Consider the following 21,851-nt stretch of genomic DNA (forward strand, 5'->3'; position numbering starts at 1 on the left):
TGTTAACAACCCTATACGATATTGGATGTACTCATTTGAGACATGAACAAAGAACCAGGATGGCTTCAGTGCTTTTCCTAAGGCCACACAGCTAGTAAATGGTGAGCCAGGATTTGAATCCAGTCCTGCCCTTTTCTATGCCCTTCATCTAGAACTCAGGGGTCATTGCCTTCCCAGATTCCTATGCTGTGCAGGCCTCACAGCAGAAACAATGACATAGAGGAGGAGGGAGAGAAGCCAAAAGGAAGCGTGTGGTTAAGAGATAAGCCAAACCAATTAAGCCAGTAACCTATTTTATTAACACATAAACCATACAACTCTAACTTCAGCAAATTAATCTTGTAGTCAATGGTCAATCCCAATCATTCTCTGGGGCCGTTTGAGAGACTCGCCCTCCTACTCTCAGGGAAGAGGGACGAGAACACAAGAGCACAGAACTACTCCTCAAAGAAGATGAAGTCCTCCATGTCATCTCCATGCTGCAGCTCCACCCCCTGCTCTGGCTTTTCCCCAACATCTTCCATGAGTTGTTCAAGGTCAAGGTCACTGGAGGCTTCATCGTCAGGAGGGAAGAGTCCAGCCTCCTGTAGTTCTTGAAGTCCAGGCTCTTCTTTCCCCACGGCAGGACAGGCCTTGTGATGAGCTGGCAGGATCAGGCCCTCTGGCACTATTATAACTTCATTTTCTTCAGACAAGCTGGGTACCAAAGCCTTGCTTTGGGGAGCTTTAAATTTTTTCTCAGGACCTAAATTTAAAAAGTGAAAGAACTGAGAATCTTGTTAAGTCATCTGTCCTTACCTTTTACAAATCAAACTCCAAAGTTAATATATTTTTTTAGAACTCTGGAAAGGATTACCTCTCTCAATAGGAGGAAATGGGCTTTGGAGTCAGAAAGACCTGGAGTCAAGCCAAGGATCAACCGTGACAGAGACATGGGATAAGCAAATTTTAATCTCTTTGAGCCTCCATCTCCTTATAATTGAAATGGAAAATATCCAGCCATAGAGATGTTTAAAAAAAAAAATGAAAGGGAATAACATGGACATATCTATCTAGCCATTGCATGACAATACTCAATAAATGTTAGTTCCTCCTCCTTACCATTCTCGGGTCTCTGGATCAAACCAAATCCACAACCATTACGTTCCTACTAGAGTAGGGGTGTCGAACTCAATCAGAGAAGGGGCCAAAATCTAAAATCCAGCCTAAATCGCGGGCCAAATGGTTTACTGAACAGTCATAAACTGTCATTGTGATGGAAACGCAGCGGAGTGCAGTGATGACAGCGCGGTGCGGGCCACATTGCAAGGCCTGGTGGGACGGATATGGCCCGCGGGCCTTGTGTTTGACACATGTGTACTAGAGGATTGATGCATGAAATTTGTGCAAGAATAGGCCTTCCTTCCCCGGCTGCTGGCACCAGCTTCCCTCTGGCACCCAGGACCCGGGCTTCCCTCCAGCACCTGGGACACAGGCTTCCCTCGCAGCCCTGGCTTCGTCCAGAAGGTCATCTGGAAGGACGTCCGGAAGGGCGTCCAGTGTAATCAGCATATTATGCTTTTATTACTATGGATAGTATGTACTGCATTCTACACTCTGAGAAATGCCGTTTTGTTCAGTGTTTGTTCTTTTTTTATATATTTATTTATTTTTTATAGAGAGAAAGAGAGAGGGATAGAGAGTTAGAAACATTGATAAGAGAGAAACATTTATCAGCTGCCTCTTGCACACCTTCTACTGGAAATGTGCCCGCAACCAAGGTACATGCCCTTGACCGGAATCAAACCTGGGACCTTTCAGTCAGCAGGCCGAAGCTCTATCCACTGAGCCAAACTAGTCAGAGCAGTGTTTGTTCTTTTTAAAGTAATGAAAAAGTATAGACTTGTTTTAAAATTATCCAGAGAGAGGAGATATTGACATGAACCCTATTTCCTCAAACTTTTTCCAAAGTCTAGTAGGGGTGTCGAACTCAATCAGAGAAGGGGCCAAAATCTAAAATCCAGCCTAAATCGCGGGCCGAATGGTTTACTGAACAGTCATAAACTGTCATTGTGATGGAAACGCAGCGGAGTGCAGTGATGACAGCGCGGTGCGGGCCACATTGCAAGGCCTGGCGGGACGGATTTGGCCCGCGGGCCTTGTGTTTGACACATGTGGTCTAGAGCCTTACCTGGCTGGTCAGGATCTGAATTGCCATGCACCTTTTTCCTCCCCATTATGGGTATAGGAGCAGCTGCAGGTTCATTTCCAAGAGATCTCTTCACTGGTTTCCTTTGCTGAGTCCCATCTCGTCCATCTGCTATTCCTGCATCACCCCACACCCGCAACCATGAAGAACATTTATTTCTCTCTAAATAACAACTTGTCAAGGGTCCATTGACTCCCCCATTTAAGTCTCTGTCCTGCATCTTCTGCTAATCTTAATCTAGTAAATTACTTCAATTTCTCCCTCCTCCCCAGTATTTCTCCCCTATCCCCCACCCCATCATCTTCTCCTCATGGTTCTCCTCATGGTTCTTCTCTAGAAAGTTATGCTTCTTGCTAAGAATTTAAAACATTCATTCCTAAGATTTTTATAATTCAATACACAGAAATGAGGACGCTACAGATTCTCCAATGACACTAGCATGACTACTGCCGTTTTCTCAGGTTTTGGATCTGAGACAATCAGTAAGTTCCAGCTACCTACAGCCCCGTTACACTCTCTGCTTTCACCCTGCCTTAACTGTAACACATTTCCAGCTGGCTTGCTTACCTCTGGCCTTGGGGTTTTTTGTCTGAATTTTGGTTGGCTTGGGACTGGGCAAAGTTGGGTCCTAAGTATGGGAGAGAAAAATAAAAAAAGATAAATTAAGTTACATAACTGTGTTTTAATAGAGTGGGATGCTACAGAAATGATGAGAACAGCCACAGACTGAGAAAAAAAAATTTGCAAAAGGCATATCTGATGAAGAACTTATCCTAATATATAAAGACCCTGGGTCATAACGACCAGCAATGACGGAGGCTCAACCAAATGGAAGTCAGTCCTGCAGTCAGTGCTGGGTTGATATCCTTCAGTAGCTGAATGGGTAAATAAACTGGAACATTCAGAAGATGGGACATTACTCAGGAAAAAAAGAGACATAAAGCCATACAAAGACATGGAAGTACCTTAAATGCATAATTCTAAGTGAAAGAAGCCAGTCTGAAAAGGCTACATACTGTGATTCCAACTATATGACATTCTGGAGAAGGCAATCTATGGAGACAATGAAAAGATCAGTGGTTGTCAAAGGTTGAGGCATACTGGGGGAGGGAGAAAAGATGAACAGGTGGAACACACAGGATTTTTAGAGCAGTGAAAATACTTTGTATGATATTACAGTGACTAATACATGTCATTACACATTTGTCCAAACCCATAGAATGTGCACTAAGAGTGAATGGTAATATAAACTATGGACTTTGAATGATTTTGGTGTGTGAATGGTTTACTGATTATAACAAATACACCACTCTGGTGGGAGATATTGATAATGGGGGAGGCTATGTACATTTAGGGAAGGGTTAAATGGGAACTCTCTGTACCTTCCTCACAATTTTGCTCTGATCCTAACACTATTCTAAAAAGTCTCTTTAAATATGAAAAAAATTCTATATTCCATGTACCTGAAGAGAGACTAAGGAAACAAGTGAATGGATATCCTAAGTGTCCACATAGTGGGAAGAGAGAATAGAGGCAACCTGGTGTTCTCTGAAATTGATCCAGTCAGAACCAAAGAACTAAGGTAGGAATTGAGATTATAATCAAGAAATAAGATGCAGGAAGGAAGGAAGGGAGGAAAGGAGGAAGAAGGGGAGGGAGGGAGGGAGGGAGGGAGGGAGGGAGGGAGGGAGGGAGGGAGGGAGGAAGGAAGGAAGGAAGGAAGGAAGGAAGGAAGGAAGGAAGGAAGGGAGGGAGGGAGGAAGGAAGGAGGAAGGAAGTTGTCTTGACTGTGCAACTCAGTTGGTTAGCATGTCTGCCCAATATACCAAAGTTGCAGGTTCAATCTCCAGTCAGGGCACATACAAGAAGCAACCAATGAATACATAAATAAGTGGAACAGCCCTAGCCGGTTTGGCTCAGTGGATAAAGTGTCGGCCTGTGGACTGAAGGGTCCTGGGTTTGATTCCCATCAAAAGCACATGCCTGGTTTTTTGGATCCATCCCCAGCAGGGGCTGTGCAGGAGGCAGCCAATCAATGATTCTCTCTCATCATTGATGTTTCTCTCTCTCTCTCTCTCTCTCTCTCTCTCTCTTCCTCTCTGAATTAAAAAAAAAAAATTAGTGGAACAACAAATCAATGCCCCCCTCCCCCTTCCTCTTTCTTTCTCTCTAAAATCAATAATTTTTTTTTTAAACAGCCCTGGAAGGTGTGACTCAGTGGTTAGAGCATTTGTCTGTGCACCAAAGGATCACAAGTTCAATTCCTGGTCAAAGGCATGTACCTGGGTTGCAGGTTCGATCCCCGTCCTGGTCAGGGTATGTTCAGGAGGCAACCAATTAATGTTTGTTTATATATATATATATATATATATATATATATATATATATATATATATATCCCTCCGTATTCCCCTTCTCCCTTTCTCTCTCCCTTCCACTCTCTCAAAAAATTAATGGAAAAAATATTCTTGGTGAGGAATACATACATACACACTTTAAAAAAAAAAAAAAAAGAGAGAGAGAGAGAGAGAGAGAGAAGTTCTAACCTTGATTGGGTAGCTCAGTTAGATTGAGCATTGTCCTGATATGCCAGGTTGGGGATCTGATTTCTAATCAGGGCACATACAAGAGTCAACCACTGAATACATAAATAAGTAGAACAACAAATTAATCTCTCTCTCTCTCTCTCTCCCCAATTCTCCCTCTCTCTCTTCCTCTCCCTCCCTCTATAAAATCAATAAATAAATTTTTTTAAAAAGAAATGTTTCTAGAGACGTGATATATTAGAGAGAATAATAAAGAAAATTTCTTGGAGACCCTAAGAGACAGGATTATTAGGGTTCCCCGAGGCAGAGACAGAATACTTCCTTAGTAAATATAACCCATGCCAACAGATGCCCTATAGGAACTTAAAAGGAGCCCCAACGATCAATCTTACTTTTTTCTCTTCCTCCTCCTCCAGGTCTGACTCTTCCTCCTCATCCTCCAAATCTGACTCTTCCTCTTCTATCTCCAAGAAGGAATCTGGACTCTTAGCCCCACTGAGCATTAAGTCTATAACAGGTTTAGGAAGGAAAACTAAATCATTTTTTAATAAAATAGGTGATGAGGTAATGAAGTTGATACCATAGAATCAGTATTCTAAGTCTAACCTTCATGTCCAAGTAGTATTTTCTCCATAAATCATGATCCCCTAGATTATCATAGTTAGACCCTTTACAAAGTATCATCACTATTTAATGTGCACCCTCCTTCCTTATCCCATTTTTTCCTCCATTCCTCTCTCCACTCATCCATTCATCTATTCATCACCAACACTGGCCCAATGATATTCATGGAAAACCTCCTATTATAAAACCTAAAAGTAGGCTGATAACATCTTATATAATAAAGAGCTAATATGCAAACAGTTGTCGCAGGCACCGGTTTGGCTCAATGGTAGAGCGTCTGTCTGCGGACAGAAAGGTCCCGGATTCGATTCCGGTTAAGGGCATGTACCTTGGTAGCAGGTGTACAAGAGGCAGCTGGTCAATGATTCTCTCTCATCGATGTTTCTAACTCTCTATCCCTCTTTCTTCCTCTCTGTGAAAAATCAATAAAATATATTTTTTTTAAAATAGTTGTCATGCCCTCACCAGTCACGCCGTTAAAGACTCAGACACTGCCCTGACCAGTTTGGCTCAGTGAATAGAGCTTCAGCCTACAGATTCAAGGGTCCCAGGTTTGATTCCAGTCAAGGCATGTGCCTTGGTTGTGGGCACATCCCCAGTCGGAGGTGTGCAAGAGGCAGCTGACCGATGTTTCTCTCCCATCGATGTTTCTAGCTCTCTATTCTTTTCCCTTCCTCTCTGTAAAATATATATATATATGACTCAGACACTCAACACTGGGAAGAGAGGAATAGGAACCAGCCAGGCACAAATGAGCTTGCAAGAGAGGAATGGGGACCAGCCAGGCTGTGGCCCAGGAGAGGGACAAGCCACCCACCCTGAGGTCCTAGGTGCCTACAGCTGCAGCTCAGGCAAAGCTGCCCGCCCATAGTTCCCTGCGGCTGCAGCTGGCCCAGGCAAAACCAGCCCAGGTACTGGGTGCCTGTGGCCAGCCAGAGGAGGGAATCCTGGGTCCTGAGAGGTGGTTAGGGGCGATCAGGCAGGCAGACAAGTGAGTGGTTAGGAGCCAGCAGTCCCGGATTGTGAGAGGCATCCCCTGAGGGGTCCCAGATTGGAGAGGGTGCAGGCCAGGCTGAGGGACACACACCCACACACACACACATACACACACACACACACACTCATACCCCGCCCCTGAGCATAAATTTTGTGCACCAGGCGTCTAGTCAGATATAAAACAAAGAAAAGCTTCAGTTGCTGTCCTCATGAAGGAATCCCTCCTCTCCCTCTTTAATCTTACCTTTTCTTTCCCCATTATTGTCAGATCCACTATATCTGCTCCAGAAACCAAACAATTTAACCCGCTCCTAAGGGAACCAAGAAACAAACGCATCGTCTACTACTCTCCCAGGGACTATTGTTGCCCACTGTCTTTAAGATTTTTCGTTCTAGGATTTGAATTTTTATTCCATACCATTTTCACTTGAAATTTCACATTAGATTTACCTAGATTTTTTTGGAGATGGACAATTATAACATTTTGTTGTAAAGTGATATATAATCATATTATCATCTCTTTTTCAGTTTATAATTCAATAAGTAAGTAGTAAGGATAAATTCACTGTCTGCCATTCTCCACCCACCCCCAAAGGCAGAAGTTGATGGTAAACACTGACTCCACATAAAAGAGACGTTAAGGTACATATATCTGAGACTTAACTTTAAAATAGGAGGAAGCATGCCCCTACCACAAACTGTCTCTGACTGAGAGAAGATCCCATTTATCCAAAGGTAAGGAAAAGACATGATGAGTTAAGGAATTGAGGGAATTTGGCCTGGGAAGAAAAGACTATGTAGTTCTAAGACTAAAACTGTATAATGCAGAAGGACAAACCAATTTTCTGCAGTAGTGAACACATAGTTTGCTTTGGGTCTCAAGTCCCAAAGAGGAGCTGGTATGTGATCTGAACACTTTCCCACCTGAATACCAATCTGTTCTGCCTCCTGAGCCATTATCACGGCTGCCCCCAGTTTCTGGCTGCAGTTCTTGCTCCTGCACTTTTTCTGAAATGGAAGAGGAGAGTCATGATAAATATTAGAGATGTGACCCCAACATACTGCTCACCAGATAATTTTTTTAAAATATGTTTTTATTGATTTCAGAGAGGAAGGGAGAGGGAGAGATAGAAACATCAATGATGAGATAAAATCATTGATTCGCTGGCCCCTGGGGATTGAGCCTGCAACCCAGGCATGTGCCCTGACTGGGAATTGAACCGTAATCTCCTGGTTCATAGGTTAACGCTCAACCACTCAGCCATGCTGGCTGGGCCCAGATATTATCTTTAACTATATTTATTTCCAGCTCCTGGTATTGACATGATACTCATTAATCTTTTGAGCTCAGAGACACAATTCTTGCTTAGCCCCCAACAAAAAACCCTCATCAATTCCGAGCAATATTTTCAATTAACATTTTGATGTCCTCTCCAAAGTAATTCCCATGGAAATTTGAAAAGGCAAGATAAAAGGACTTCAGATGATTACACATTTAAGCTTTTCACAAGTTTCTTTAGATCCAGCTGTTTGATTTAATACTCACTACCTAATTTTCTAAGGCCCCTGAGCTGCTGGACCTTTGCTCATTTATAAGGCTGGTCAAACCCAAAGCAATCATAAGGAGGACATGTTCTTTACCTAGTGTAATGATTCTCAGCCAGGGGAGGTTTTGCGCCCTCCCTGCCCCAGAGGACATTTGGCAATTCTAGAGACAACTCTTTGGTTGTCACAACCAGGGGTGGGGGAGCCCTACTGGCCAGTTGTCCAGGAATGCTACTAAACATCCTACAATGCACAGGACAACCTTCCACAACAAACAATTATCTGGCTCAAAATGTCAATAGTGTCCAGATTGAGAAACCCTGAGTTAATTTATGCCTTCACTTCTGCCACACCTGCTTTGACTAAACTGTAGAAAACTCGTCGTCAGGAAAGCCTCCCATCTGAAGCCAGGAAAAAAGATTAAGAAAAATAATTATCTTGTTACAATCCTGGTAGATAGAAGAGTCCCTCATGAATAACCTCACCTTTGCACACTTGGTCAGACATGAGACTTTCTCCTGATACAGCTTCCCCTGGGAGAATATCAGGTTTAATAAAGGGGAAATTTCATTTTCAAGTTTGCTGTATTACAACTGACCCCCAAGGGCGGCTCACCACTCCAGTCAGTTCCAGAGACAGCTCCTGGAAGTTCTTTAGCATGTTGACTGGGATCCAAGCACGAGAGACCGTTTCTCCAAAAAATGTCACATGGTACTTAGACTGAAATAAAAGATGGTTGTTATGGCCTCTTGTCTTTCTCCTTGCTTTGGCCCTCTAGCCAGTAAAGAAGGGGAAGAACCGAGGAGTCACAAGGGAAGGGATGCTGGGCCTCTTCTGCTCCCTTATACTGACCCACCTGACCCACTTATTTCCATTGGTCTCCCATCCTGACCTCAGTAATCCTAATCAATGCATATTTATCAAAACACACATGTCCTAATAAATACTTAATGAGATACAAATTTGTTTCTATATGTGAGAATTTATTTCAGTTTTTCACTCCAGCTAAGTGTCTGTTTCTACTCATGTCTGCTGATTATGCCTATATTTCTAACTCTGTGCATCCGTTAGGATGAAATTGGTCATTACTTTGGCTTGATCACCTACCTGAATCAGAAAAACTTACCGGCAGGGAATCAAGATGAGAAGCAAAAAGAAAATATTCCCCCAGGTCAGGGTCAGATTCTACCATGCCTGGCCACCTGAAGAAGATAGATGCATGTAGGAGACGGAAGAGATGGGTTTAGATGAATAGAATACAAACTCATTAATATACATGTAAAGAAATGAACAATATGTTTTATAACCAAAAATAGATACCCCCACCCCCATCAACCCTCCCAGTGGTCACTACCAGATGACTGAAGACTGAAGTAACTTTCATCAACATACAAAGAAGCTTAGGATCTTCCTTGTAAAAGTACCTTATCCTTAGGCCTTCCAGCAACTCTGAAAACAAAGTCTTCTGACTAGAGACATCTCCAAAGAAGAAATTACCCATCCTATCCTACCTTCTTCTCTTTATTTTATCCCTAATATCTCAATGCTTTAAAAATGCTGTAGAGCCACCTTCCTCTTTCTACCTATTCAGAGTAGAATTGTCAGACCTTTTTTTCCAAGGAAATATTAATACAACATCCACTATGAAATTCTAGAGAATATACTCTTTCAAAGCCTCCAAGCTTAGTACTTTATATTTTCCCCCACCCCAAGCTCTTTCTAAGGCAGGTACCATGTCTTTTCTTTTCTTTTCTTTTAATTCTTACCTGAGGATATGTTGTGGATTTTTAAATTATTTGAGAGATAAAGAAAGAGAAACATCAATCAGTTGCCTCTTGTATGCACCCCACCATGGGGATTTAACCTACAACCGAGGTATGTGCCCTGACCAGGAATCAAACCCACAACCTTTCAGTGTACTGGACAATGCTCCAATCAGCTGAGGCACCCAGCCAAGGCTTAGGCAGTTACCATTTCCATTGTAAATGTTTCCCATTTCCTTCCTTCTCTACTTGAATCTACCACCCTCCAGTTCCTGAAGGATGTTCCAAGTATGCCATGGTGCCCTACCAGGGGTAACCATATTGCTTGGCCCAGATGATGGATCCTGGGATGTAAGAGGCATAGGCCACATCACTCTCATGCCCTATCCAGGTCTCCTCGGGGATATCACAGCGATTGTACTCCAAGTCTGCCAAAAAAGAGAAGGAAAATAGCTTTGATGAGGGCAGGAGATAGACAGGAAACAGGTATAGGCAGCAGGTATGACCCAAAGGGCACCTGGGAGATGAGCATGGAGGAAGAACAAAGACTCTTGGAAGAAATGCAACCTAGAGGTAGGAGTTCTGCCTCCTTATACTCTAGAGCACATGTGTCAAACACAAGGCCCACGGGCCAAATCCTTGATAGCATGTGAGTTGGTTAACAGCACTGTTAAGGAAAAGATTGTTCCACTCATTTTAAATTCACATTTCTGGTTAACATTGTCAGTTTATGACTGTTCAGTAAACCATTCGGCCCGCGATTTAGGCTGGATTTTAGATTTTGGCCCCTTCTCTGATTGAGTTCGACACCCCTACATTCCAGGCTTCTATATTCCACATTATTTGACCCTTCTATATAACTTTCTGGAGAAGGCAATGGGCTGAATTATAGGGTCATAATGTCTTTCTTTTATTTAAAAAATAATAATGTCTTTCTTTTATTTTAAAAAAAAACTATGTAGTTTCAGCTTTTTTTTTTTCTTTAATATATTTTATTGATTTTTTTTTTTTTTTTTTTTTACAGAGAGGAAGAGAGAGGGATAGAGAGTTAGAAACAGCCATGAGAGAGAATCATTGATCAGCTGCCTCTTGCACACCCCCTACTGGGGATGTGCCCACAACTAAGGTACATGCCCTTGACCGGAATCGAACCCGGGACCTTTCAGTCTGCAGGCCGACGCTCTATCCACTGAGCCAAACTGGTTTTGGCATAATGTCTTTCAAGTAGTTTCAAACATTCTAGTATTCTATGCCACTGGATCTTTCTTACCTGTTTTTCCCTATATATTCCATATTCCTTTCTATCCAACCCAATACCAATAACCTAATCAAGATTGACAGGATCAGACCAATGCTGCAAAAGATGGAATTCTCTCAGAACATACGTGTGCCTTTCTATATGTTTTTATTTATTTCAGAGAGGAAGGGACAGGAAGAGAGAGAGAGAACATCAATGGTGAGAGAGAATCACTGATCAGCTGCCTCAGCAATACCTCCAACCTCTACCCCAGGAGATCGAGCCCAAAACCCAGGCATGTGCCCTCACCAGGAATCCAACCGTGACTTCCTGGTTTATATGAATGCTCAACCACTGAGCCACTGGGCTGGGCTCAGAATAGATGTTCAGATTCCATGCCCCTCCCCACAACATAACACTTTTGGTTGTCTTCTTCTAGCCCGTTATGCCAGATTCATCTTGATATGACAGGAAGATCGTTTTCTTTCCTCCAAAAATTACAAGGACCGTTGGAGTTGAAACTATACCTACAACACAATTAATTTAAAGGATATATGGAGGGAAAGAAAGGGTGGAACAAAAAAAATTTTTTCCATTTCATTCTACCTGTATTCTGGACACAGGACCAATTATCTGGAAGGACTGATGGGTCAATGTTCCCATGAAGCCGCCTCCATTTCTTACAGTTTGGGGCAGAACACTGGACCCACACTAGACACTGACCTGTGACAGGGGGGGAAACTGAAATTAGACTAAAAAATGTGCTATTCCTTCTTTAACTCATTTAAAATAGTGTACTCCTCATCAGAATCACATAGCCTTAGAGATCACCCAGTCTAATCCTTACTTATAAATGGGAAAAGTAGGGCTCAGAGAAAACTTCCTGAAGATTAGTCTAAATTTGTGGCAGAGCTACATTTACCCAGGTCTCGCATTTCAGTCTTTTATCATACCATGCCATCATTTCTCTTCTTCATCACTACTATCTTCCTTGCTTGGGTCACTATTTCTCAGTCTAGTCTTGTTCACAGAAATTCATTCCATGCTATTGCCAAAAGTGAGCTTTCTAAAATAGAAATCTTATCAAATTTTCCCTACTTAATGGCAGTGGTTCCTCTTTATCTATGAAATAAAACCCAAACCCCTTAACTTCGCATGCAAGGCCCTTTATGACCTGGCCCTTGTGTGTCTCTAGCCTTATCTCCCCTACCCCTGTAACCTCTTACTCCAAAGCACAACCAAAAGCTACCAACATTAGTCCTCTGTAACTCTGAAAATTATTGCCCTGATACACCCCCATTTCCACCTTGGTTCATCTGTCTAAATTATACTTCAAGTTCTGGCTCAAGCAGTATCTTTTCTTAGAAACTTTTCCAGTTATACTCCCAACTTGTAGCTTTATTATCTATCTTCCTTAGAAGCCCATCTCCCTTGTGACAGGCTTATATTCATTTGTTCTGCACTTACCCAGAACCTCCTAAAATGCCTGGTATATAATAAGTACCCCAAAACTACAGATTATATGAATAAATAATTCAATGAATGAAATCTTTCTCTCTCTTCTTCAGCAGCATATCCTCTAACAAGTAACAATGAGAAATTAATTGTAATGTTTGCAGAATTCCCTGTAACATTCTCACCCTTGACTCTCTCCTTCATCTCCAGTTTTCAAGCCCAAGTACTTTTCCAAACCATGGCTGCACTTACCAAAACCACTTTCCTCTCCTTCTTGTTGGTCCCTGATCTCAGCATGATCCTGTTCCATTTTCTTTGGTTGGTCTTTCTGTTTATGCTCATGTCCTTGTTGGGCTTTCTTCATTTTCTCATCTTCTGGGAAGATAAAATAATTATAGGTTGGGGTTATGTGGGAGAGATTCTTTGTAGATAGTAAAGCAGAAAGAAGAATGAAGGAAGAAGAATCATAGCATGATAGTTTCAAGCCATAGGTTGGAAATTTTCAGCCTGCCCACTGTCCCATTCCCTAATTTTATGGATTAAGTATTTGAACCAGATGTCAAAGTATATCTGACTATACTTACGAGCTTTCTTCTTTCTTCTACTTATGGAGAGTTTACTGAATTTCTTCTCAGATGATGCAGGATCTGGCTGGCCTGGCTTAGATATATTTATCTCAGGGATTATTCCATCTTCTTGAGAGGCTGAAATCTCTAGAATATGAGGTACTGTTACCCACTCTCTGAAAATAAGATATTTTTAAATGAAAAGGTAAAAAAAATCCAAGAATAAATTTTAAAAGGATAGAAATATCCTAGACTCTCTAAGGCCTCCTGATGTCATTTTACCTATTTACCTGCCTATTTTTCCCAATTCAAATAGGTAACTTTCCTGAGCTGAGACAAATTTACAGAGATATAAAAAATGACCAGATAGATAGGTTAGTAGGTAAGTAGATAGATAACCTTTTATAAATATTAAGTTCACCCTGTAATCAACTCACCTAATAAGGATAAACTTACCTATTAGCATTATTATCAGTAGTAGAAGAAAGTCCTGGTTCCTTGTCTAACTGGGTACATCTTATGGGCTGGGCACAGGAAGTCTCTGCAAAATCAAGCTAGATTCTATCTCTTCCAAAACAAAACACTATAAGCAAAGAAGTAATTTTAAGAAATAACCATTCCATTATTTCTAAATTATAATCTTTCATTAAAGTGACTTCCACCTGTTGCCTAGAAGAGTCTACTTTTGGACTTTAGTCATATCACAAAATGTTAAGTCTTTAAAATTTCAGGAAAAAATACAAATTTATGTCCTAAAAGCCTTTCCAGATTAACCTGCCTCATTCCAGAATAGCCAGGTAATGTTAATTTTATTTTATTTACTGTGTTTTATATAATTTTTTCTTAAACTTTCCTCAAGGAATAGAATTACATCTAAGAATAGCTGAAAATATGAGACCATTTTCCTTAGCCTCATGACTTTATTGATAGGATCTTGGGGCCTATGCTACAGAGTTCTTTGTTCTAAAAATAAAATCCTTGAGCAGGTTGAAGCAGTATGGGAAACAGAAAATATACAGGGGTAGATGGAAACTAAATTCTTCAAAACTGGGAAAAATAATTTATCTTTTCTAAGTAAATTATGAACATAAAGAAATGAATTTAACTTAACTTTAAAAAATCTAGATGAGCCGAAACCGGTTTGGCTCAGTGGTAGAGCATCGGTCTGCAGACTGAAAGGTCCCAGGTTCGATTCTGGTCAAGGGCATGTACATTGGTTGCGGGCACATCCCTAGTAGGGGGTGTGCAAGAGGCAGCTGGCCGATGTTTCTCTCTCATCGACGTTTCTAGCTCTCTATCTCTCTCCCTTCCTCTCTGTAAAAAATCAATAAAATATATATATTTTTTTAATCAAGATGAAAGTGTATTTACATTCTGAAGTCAATGTAATCTACTTTTTTAAAAGTCTGTACCCCCTTATCTAAGATGGTTTAGCTATAGTCCTGTTGATAGAAGATGAAGTATTTTAAAGTATTCAAAGTCCCATCTAATATTTTCTTACTTAAGGGATGGAGGCAAGAAAGGAAACTTTCAATTTATTCAACATCTCAGGTAACAGTTTCTCTGCCTAACTGAAACTCTTTTTCTCTCACCATAAGCCATACCCAAGCACTCTTGGAGGGACTTCTGTATCACAATCTGGACAATCTCCTCAAACTCTTCATCGGAAAGATTTGATTTTTCCTGCATAGACAAGGGTAGAGAAGGAAAACTGCTCGTCTTTTCCCAGTTCTCCTCTCTGGCAGCCAGAAAAGCCTTCGTTAGATGAGGCAGTAAACTCACAAGGCTGAGAGCATGAAGTCGATCGTACATAAGGACTCCATAAATTCTATCCCAGATCTCCTGGGAATAAAGGAGTCAAAAAATAGAAAAAGCTGATTAAATTTCTGTTTACCTCTACTTTCATACCCAAACCACCTCAGTCTCTATATACCTACCATTATTTCCTGCTAAATACTGTCATCAAAACATTTTTTACCTTTTTAAGAAAAAAATGGAAGTCCCAAAAAAGGAATAAAAAAATGAAACTACAAGATGAATTTCCCACTGAAACCAGTTTGGCTCAGTGGATAGAGCGTCGGCCTGCGGACTGAAAGGTCCCGGGTTCGATTCCGGTCAAGGGCATGTACCTTGGTTGCAGGCACATTCCCTGTAGGGGGTGTGCAAGAGGCAGCTGATCGATGATTCTCTCTCATCGATGTTTCTAACTCTCTATCCCTCTCTCTTCCTCTCTGTAAAAAATCAATAAAATATATTAAAAAAAAAAAAAAAAAAGATGAATTTCCCCAACATGGGAAGATTCTATTTGTCCAGGATGGATGACTAGAAGAAACTGTCCCACCAGAGCCCATCAGAATGACTGATACCTTTGCTTTCTTCTCTGCTTGCTTGTTGTCTTGAACCTTTACTTTTCTCTCCTGGTCACTGCATGGACCATTCACTGTGGTCGCTTCCTCCTCCTCCTCTAACGTGGCCTTTTGCAGGTTTGGTCCAACCTCTGCCAGGTTTGGTCCAGCCTCTGCCTCCAGGGAACTGATCCCCATACTCTCCTCTTCGTGTGAGTTAGAGATGTGGGGCATCAGGTTATGTAATTTTTGTGCAGGTGGGATATAGGGTTTTTTTGATCCTTTCCCATATTCTGAAAGATATTTGGTTATCAAATGGAATTTATGAAACATAGTGTCTAACACAGAGACTGCCAAACACTGCTAACTGAATGATCATATCAGAATTATCTGGAGAAATACTTTAATAAACTTATATTTCTAGGTCTCTACTCACCCACCCTCACTTCCCCTGCCCTGAGTTTCTGATGAAATATTTTGAAGTGAGACCCGATAATCTGAAATTTTACAGGACTATCTAGATGATTCTGATGTACTTCTAGGCTTAGAAACCACTAAGTAATTCGAAGGTGATAAATATGATAAATATAAGCATTTGGTAAACTGAATTATTTAAATATAAAATTTTTATTTTTTCATTTTTTAATATAAAATTTTTTAAATTTGTCTATTTAACTTTGAACAAAATATTATGGAAAATTTGCCAGGACCGGTTTGGCTCAATGGATAGAGCGTTGGCTTGGGGACTGAAGGGTCCCGGGTTCGATTCTGGTCAAGGGCATGTACCTTGATTGCGGGCATATCCCCGGTAGGGGGTGTGCAAGAGGCAGCTGATCGATGACTCTCTCATCGATGTTTCTAACTCTCTATCTCTCTCCCTTCTTCTCTGTATAAAATCAATAAAATATATTTTTTTAAAATATTATGGAAAATTAAGAGAAAATGAAAAAAATATATTGTTAAAATTAACAGATGATACAATGAAAATTGTAGTGATCCTCCCAGGTATAAGTAATATATCTTTCTTCTGAGCTTCCATATACCTTTTACCTGCCTGGTGACATTCACCTCATTCAAATTTATGTTATAGATATTTATGAGTTCATATATCCTTGAGCATATAGTCCTCTATTTTTAAGATATATATTTCACTCAAAGTGTCTAAAAATGTAGTAACTTTAACAAAGTGGAAATAAAAAATACGTAAACTGAGCTTCTCTTTGTTAGTATTCTGAGAAGGGAAAAATGAAAGAGATGTATAAAATGAACCTCCCTCACTCTTGACTCACCTTCTTTACTCTGTAATGTTGTCATCATTCAGCTCAGAAGCTACACTCTTTTGTGTCTCTGTTAGAAAAAAGAAATTAACTGCTAAGGCTCTGATTGAACATGAGTTTAAACTTTCTTCTCTTCCTATCTTCCTGGGTTCAGGGTTTCTTTTTCTGGAACTCCTGAACTACATGTTCTGCCTTCTTGACTATACTTCTGCCTTCTGAGCAATGCCAATTATATGCCAGGGGATAATTAGAGTTATTGTTTTAAAGATTAGCAATAATTCTTAGTGTTTTAAGCGCTGAAGAGATTAATATACTCATACATCTCTAAGCCACCTGTGGCACAGCAGAATACTGAGACTCAATTTGTGGGTGATGTTCCAACAATTTTTACAGTTTTCCAATTTATACTTTCCACTATTGATATTACTTCTATCCACTTGTTAAAAGAGAATTGCTTTTTTATCAGCCTAAATTTATAACCCTCTACCCAGTTTTTTATGTTTAAAGCATATAATTCATTCTTATTTTTGTAAAAGTTATAATAAACACTATAACTCTGGTAGGATTATTAGAGGCCATCTAACGTAATAATAGAGTAATATGCAAGTTAACCATCACTCCGGTACACAAACCACGCCCACCAGCCAATCAGAGCGAGTATGCAAATTAACCCAACAAAGATTGTTGTTAATTTGCATATGCAGAGTTAGGGAGGAGTAAAGACTGAAGACAACATAGAAGGAAGAGGGGGGAAAGTGGAAAGCAAGGCAGCTGAGGCTGCTGGAAGGAAAGCACTGGCAGCGCATGCAGGGCGGGATGAGGACAGGCGCACAGCCATGGAGACGGTGGCAGAGGTGGTTGTGGGCACACCCTGCCCATCCCACCTGCCAGGCCCTGCCCGCTGCAGAGAGAGAGGTGGGGGTGGGGGTGGGAGAGGTGGGGGTGTTGGGAGGAAAGCCCGCCAGAAGTCTTGCAGGAATATTCCTGCAACAGGTGCCTAGTAAAATATAATTTCCCCTTTTTACAGATGCAAATATGCAAAGAGAGTTTAAGTGGTTTGCCCAAAGCTTCAATGTTAATACGTGGGAGAGCCAAGCTGAACACAGGCTTTTGCTTTCAAATTCTACTAATACAACATCTATTCTTCTCAGTGATTTTATTTTTGACTGCTGGTTTTGAGTACTTTAAAGGCCCTAAACTTGCAACTCAATCTTCCAACTCTGCCATCTCCCACTTATAAAAACCCCACAAAGCAACATAAAATGGATCTTTAAGTTTATATGCAGTTCCCTTTAAAGGGTCTGAAAATTTTAAGATCTTCAAATGGTCAAATTATAGTAAACACTCAGTTGTTTGGGGTGTAAAGTTCCTCTCCCTGGTTCCTAAGATGAATTCAAAAGGAGTTGGGGCTTGACATAGTGTTGCTACAGCATGATTGGATGTAAAGTATTTTTAAGTTATCTTTTGGTATTTTTCTGTTCTATCTCTGAATGTGGATAATTCTGATGTGCTGTTCTGCAATAACTACTTTTATATTAAGGAGCACATTTTCTCACTTTTTGCATCATAACTCACCACTACCAACCCCCAAATGTGTTTGCTCTAAGAAAAAAGGCAAATTGGAAATTGGGGGAGAAACACTACAGCAAATTTGTCTCCTTCTTTATGATAATCCTAAGTAGAAACTAGAAACTGAATCAAATTGGTTGCAAAAGGACTATTAATTTGACCACAAATGACAAACATATTTTCTCTCAGATTCCAGAATCCCAAAAATAATCATTAGAAGTCTCTAAGAAGGAATACAAATTTCAAGAAGAGCTATACTAAATGAGAAGTAAAAATTAGTAGATTTGAGATGACAAAATTTCCTTTTTTAAAATGTCTATCTTTTAAAAGAAAAATAAATAAATAAAATTTTAAAAATGTCTGTCTTTATGCCTCTGGAGAGTAGTACTGTATGGAAGGGAGCTTTTTACTGTACCCCCTTATGCATCTCTAACATTTAATAGCATACACATATTATCACTTCAAAAGTTATTTTTTTAATTATAACTTCTTTAAATAAAATAAAGAGTATTTTGATCAATCTAAAAATGCACACATTTTCCAAGTAAAGTTCAAATCATTATTTAAGCCTCTACTGACCTCTGTAGGAAAAAGTGTGTTACTGGAGCCCCAACCAACTGGATAAAATTGTGGATCATTATTGAGCTAACAAACTGTAGTAAATCTATACTAGTATGCAATGATGTGTAACACTTCCCCTTAATCGAGAGTGGGTTTGTGATGAAGAACATTACCTTTAAAGAAAATCTCTAACTTGATCAATAGAGAAAGGAAAGCTAGGAAATCACTGACAACTCAAGTCTCTGCTCCTCTGCTCCAAACTAATTTATTTTCTTCCACAATAACAAATACTGAAATATAGTTCAGAGAGAGAAACAATTCTAAATAGTTAATAAATACACAAAATACCACCAACTTTCATCTGATCAGCTAATAAATGACTTTCACTTAAACACTAAAAATCATCACATTGGTTTTAAGAAAAAATCACCTTGCTCAGCAGTTCTCAAAGTGTGATCCAAAGACTCCTGGGGGTCCTCTCCCTTTTCCAACTACTTATTGTGCTAGGCTAGGTTTTCTCATATACTTCAATCAAAAAAAGGTACAAGCATACCTTGTATATATTGCAGATTTGGTTCCAAACCACCACAATAAACTAAGTATCACAATAAAGCAAGCTGTAATTTTTTGCTGATGGAGGGTCTTGCCTTTAATTTGTAAAAAAAAAAAAAACAAAACAAAAAAAAAAAAACTAACATTCAACACCCGTGAAGCACAATAAAGGGATGTGCAATAAAACGAGGTATGCCTGTATCATAACAGATTGAATTTAGAAACAGATGAAAATCTAGCTGTCTTCTATTAAGCCAAACATAAAAGATATTGCAAAAATGTAAAACAACATCATGTTCTAACTTTCCTTTTGTTTAGGAAAATATATTTTTCATAAAAATGTAAACATGTAATGAATTTATTATTTTAACATTAATAAATATTTAGCCGAAACCGGTTTGGCTCAGTGGTAGAGCATCGGTCTGCGGACTGAAAGGTCCTGGGTTCAATTCTGGTCAAGGGCATGTACATTGGTTGTGGGCACATCCCCGGTTGGGGTATGCAAGAGGCAGCTGGTCGATGTTTCTCTCTCATCGACGTTTCTAGCTCTCTATCTCTCTCCCTTCCTCTCTGTAAAAAATCAATAAAATATATTTAAAAATAAATAAATATTTAAATTTTTCTGGTTAATTTCTGCCATAGATATAAACCAATCTTTGGAGTCCTTCAGAATTTTCAAGAGTACAAAAGAGCTGCCCTGACTGGTTTGGCTCAGTGGATAGAACATCAGCCTGCGGAGTGAAGGATCCCAGGTTCGATTCCAGTCAAGGGCATGTACCTTTGTTACAGGCACATACCCAATAGGGAGTGTGCAGGAGACAGCAGATTGATGTTTCTCTCTCATCAATGTTTCTAACTCTCTATCCCTCTTTCTTCCTCTCTATAAAAAAATCAATAAAATATTTTTTTAATTTTAAAAAGAGTGCAACATGTTTAAGAACTGGTCTAGCTAAATAACTTAATTCAGTCTTGTAAATACTTTTCAAAAAGCATTCATTCTCTCTCCTCCTCCTCCCCATTTAAAATGTGTTCACAAATTTCTTCCTCCTAGTTATCCAATTATTCCCTCTATATTGTTTCTGGAATCCTTAGTGTAAGAAAATAAAAGTAAACCCTTTAGAATTGTACTCTAATATAAACTATGCAAGCTTCAAAACCTGTATTTAAAGACTATATTTAAAATCTTTAAGCTGGAATTGGATTCCCTTTTGGCTTTAATGTCTAAACTGCTTATTTTCATGCCTCAATCAGTAACAGTTGGTTTCTTCTTTCTCTCTCTCTCTCTCTCTCTCTCATTCTGTGCTCAGAGAGGATGATTTAAAACATTTAACAAGATAGAAGATAGAAGGAGCCGAAACCGGTTTGGCTCAGTGGTAGAGCGTCGGTCTGCCGACTGAAAGGTCCCAGGTTCGATTCCGGTCAAGGGCATATACCTTGGTTTCTCTCTCATCGATGTTTCTAGCTCTCTCTCTCTCTCCTTTCCTCTCTGTAAAATATCAATAAAATATATATTTTTTAAAAAGATAGAAGGAAAAAGAAGATTCCAGCTACCCTACTGCCTTTACTAGATTACCTGACATTACTGTCATAACTACTATAGTTAACCTAAACCTTTTACAGAATCTTATAAATGGTGAACTTAAAGCGTCTTGGTTCAGAGAGTGCAAGGAAACACAAAGATATGGCCACTTATCACAAAAAAATACACTCTTTCGGGACTCTGATCTTGGTCTTGCTATCAACGGCCAAGGACGCTTCCAAGTGCGCCGTGTGCCCGACCTCCAACTAGCCTTTTTTTGTGTGTTGTTTTCGCTTAAAGAAGCACATCTCCGTCAATTTCCAGATCACCGCACCATTTTTCCTCTCAGGGTGCCGAGGTTTGGAACAGTAAAAGGCCTTAATTCCACCTTTAAAATTTGAGGGCATAACTTTCTGGTGGTCGCCATTTTTCCTCGCTCTTCCTTCACCACGTCTCAAGATCGGAGGTGTGTCAGTCAAAAGTCCTTGACGGCCCTCAAAGAGCAAAGCACTGTCTTTCTAGATTCTCTTCCCCCATCAAGAACCCCATCATGAGAGAATTTCCCCTCAGCTGCCCCTCCCGCTGAGACACCAGAATCCTCATTCTCCCTCGGACCCTCACTGCCCGCCACTAGGAAAGAACAGGTTACTTTGTTGGCTGGGGGTAAGGAGCAAGGGTAAGAGTTGTCACGCTGACGAGAAAACTCAGACGAAAGATCCCAAGATTAGCTGCGCCTAACACCTTCATCTATAACCAGATTAAAGATAGCTACCTTCGGAGCGAGGAACAGAGAGACCTACTGCAACAATTCTGCAAGCCCCTCCATCCTCGTTCCACTTTTCCCGCCACCAAGAAAAGGCGCGAGGACACGCATAAGCTCCACAGTTCCCTCCAGCGGCGAATGCTCAGTGCTGAGGCGCATGCGCAGTCAGGAGATGCGTTTGCGCTTGCGCAGCTGAATGTCGCCATCTTCCCCTCTAGCGCCCTGTAAAACTACAAATCCCATGATCCTAGATGGCCTCACTTTTTTCCTTAGGCGTCCACAGCAGTGCCTGATCGTTAATGAACCACATCTTTCTTTTACTAACTTTTCTCTGCCCCCAAGCTG

At 40.4% G+C, this 21,851-nt stretch overlaps 1 protein-coding gene across 4 annotated transcripts; it reads right to left on the reverse strand.

Annotated features, from left to right (window-relative positions):
* Positions 1-276: 276 nt before the first annotated feature.
* Positions 277-21,681, reverse strand: ZCWPW1 (zinc finger CW-type and PWWP domain containing 1). 4 transcript variants are annotated; one of them, XM_036410557.2, is made up of 17 exons: positions 21,516-21,680; positions 16,555-16,612; positions 15,287-15,558; positions 14,513-14,603; positions 13,377-13,461; positions 12,939-13,096; positions 12,607-12,726; positions 11,506-11,622; positions 9,970-10,090; positions 9,026-9,101; positions 8,515-8,619; positions 7,279-7,362; positions 6,599-6,665; positions 5,127-5,242; positions 2,756-2,816; positions 2,171-2,305; positions 277-745 (listed from the first exon to the last, which is right to left on the reverse strand). In XM_036410557.2, exons 2-17 carry the CDS (start codon positions 16,580-16,582, stop codon positions 438-440), a joined length of 1,944 nt encoding a protein of 647 aa, XP_036266450.1. In that variant the 5' UTR covers positions 16,583-16,612; positions 21,516-21,680; the 3' UTR covers positions 277-437. The 4 variants fall into 4 exon arrangements, with proteins under 4 accessions (XP_036266450.1, XP_036266448.1, XP_036266452.1 ...); XM_036410555.2 differs by having other exon boundaries at positions 12,607-12,729; positions 21,516-21,673; XM_036410559.2 differs by having other exon boundaries at positions 12,607-12,729; positions 14,525-14,603; positions 21,516-21,671.
* Between the last annotated feature and the right edge of the window lie 170 nt (positions 21,682-21,851).

The sequence above is a fragment of the Pipistrellus kuhlii genome, unplaced genomic scaffold, assembly GCF_014108245.1.
Source record: "Pipistrellus kuhlii isolate mPipKuh1 unplaced genomic scaffold, mPipKuh1.p scaffold_m20_p_4, whole genome shotgun sequence".
In the NCBI taxonomy this organism is placed as follows: Eukaryota; Metazoa; Chordata; class Mammalia; order Chiroptera; family Vespertilionidae; genus Pipistrellus; species Pipistrellus kuhlii.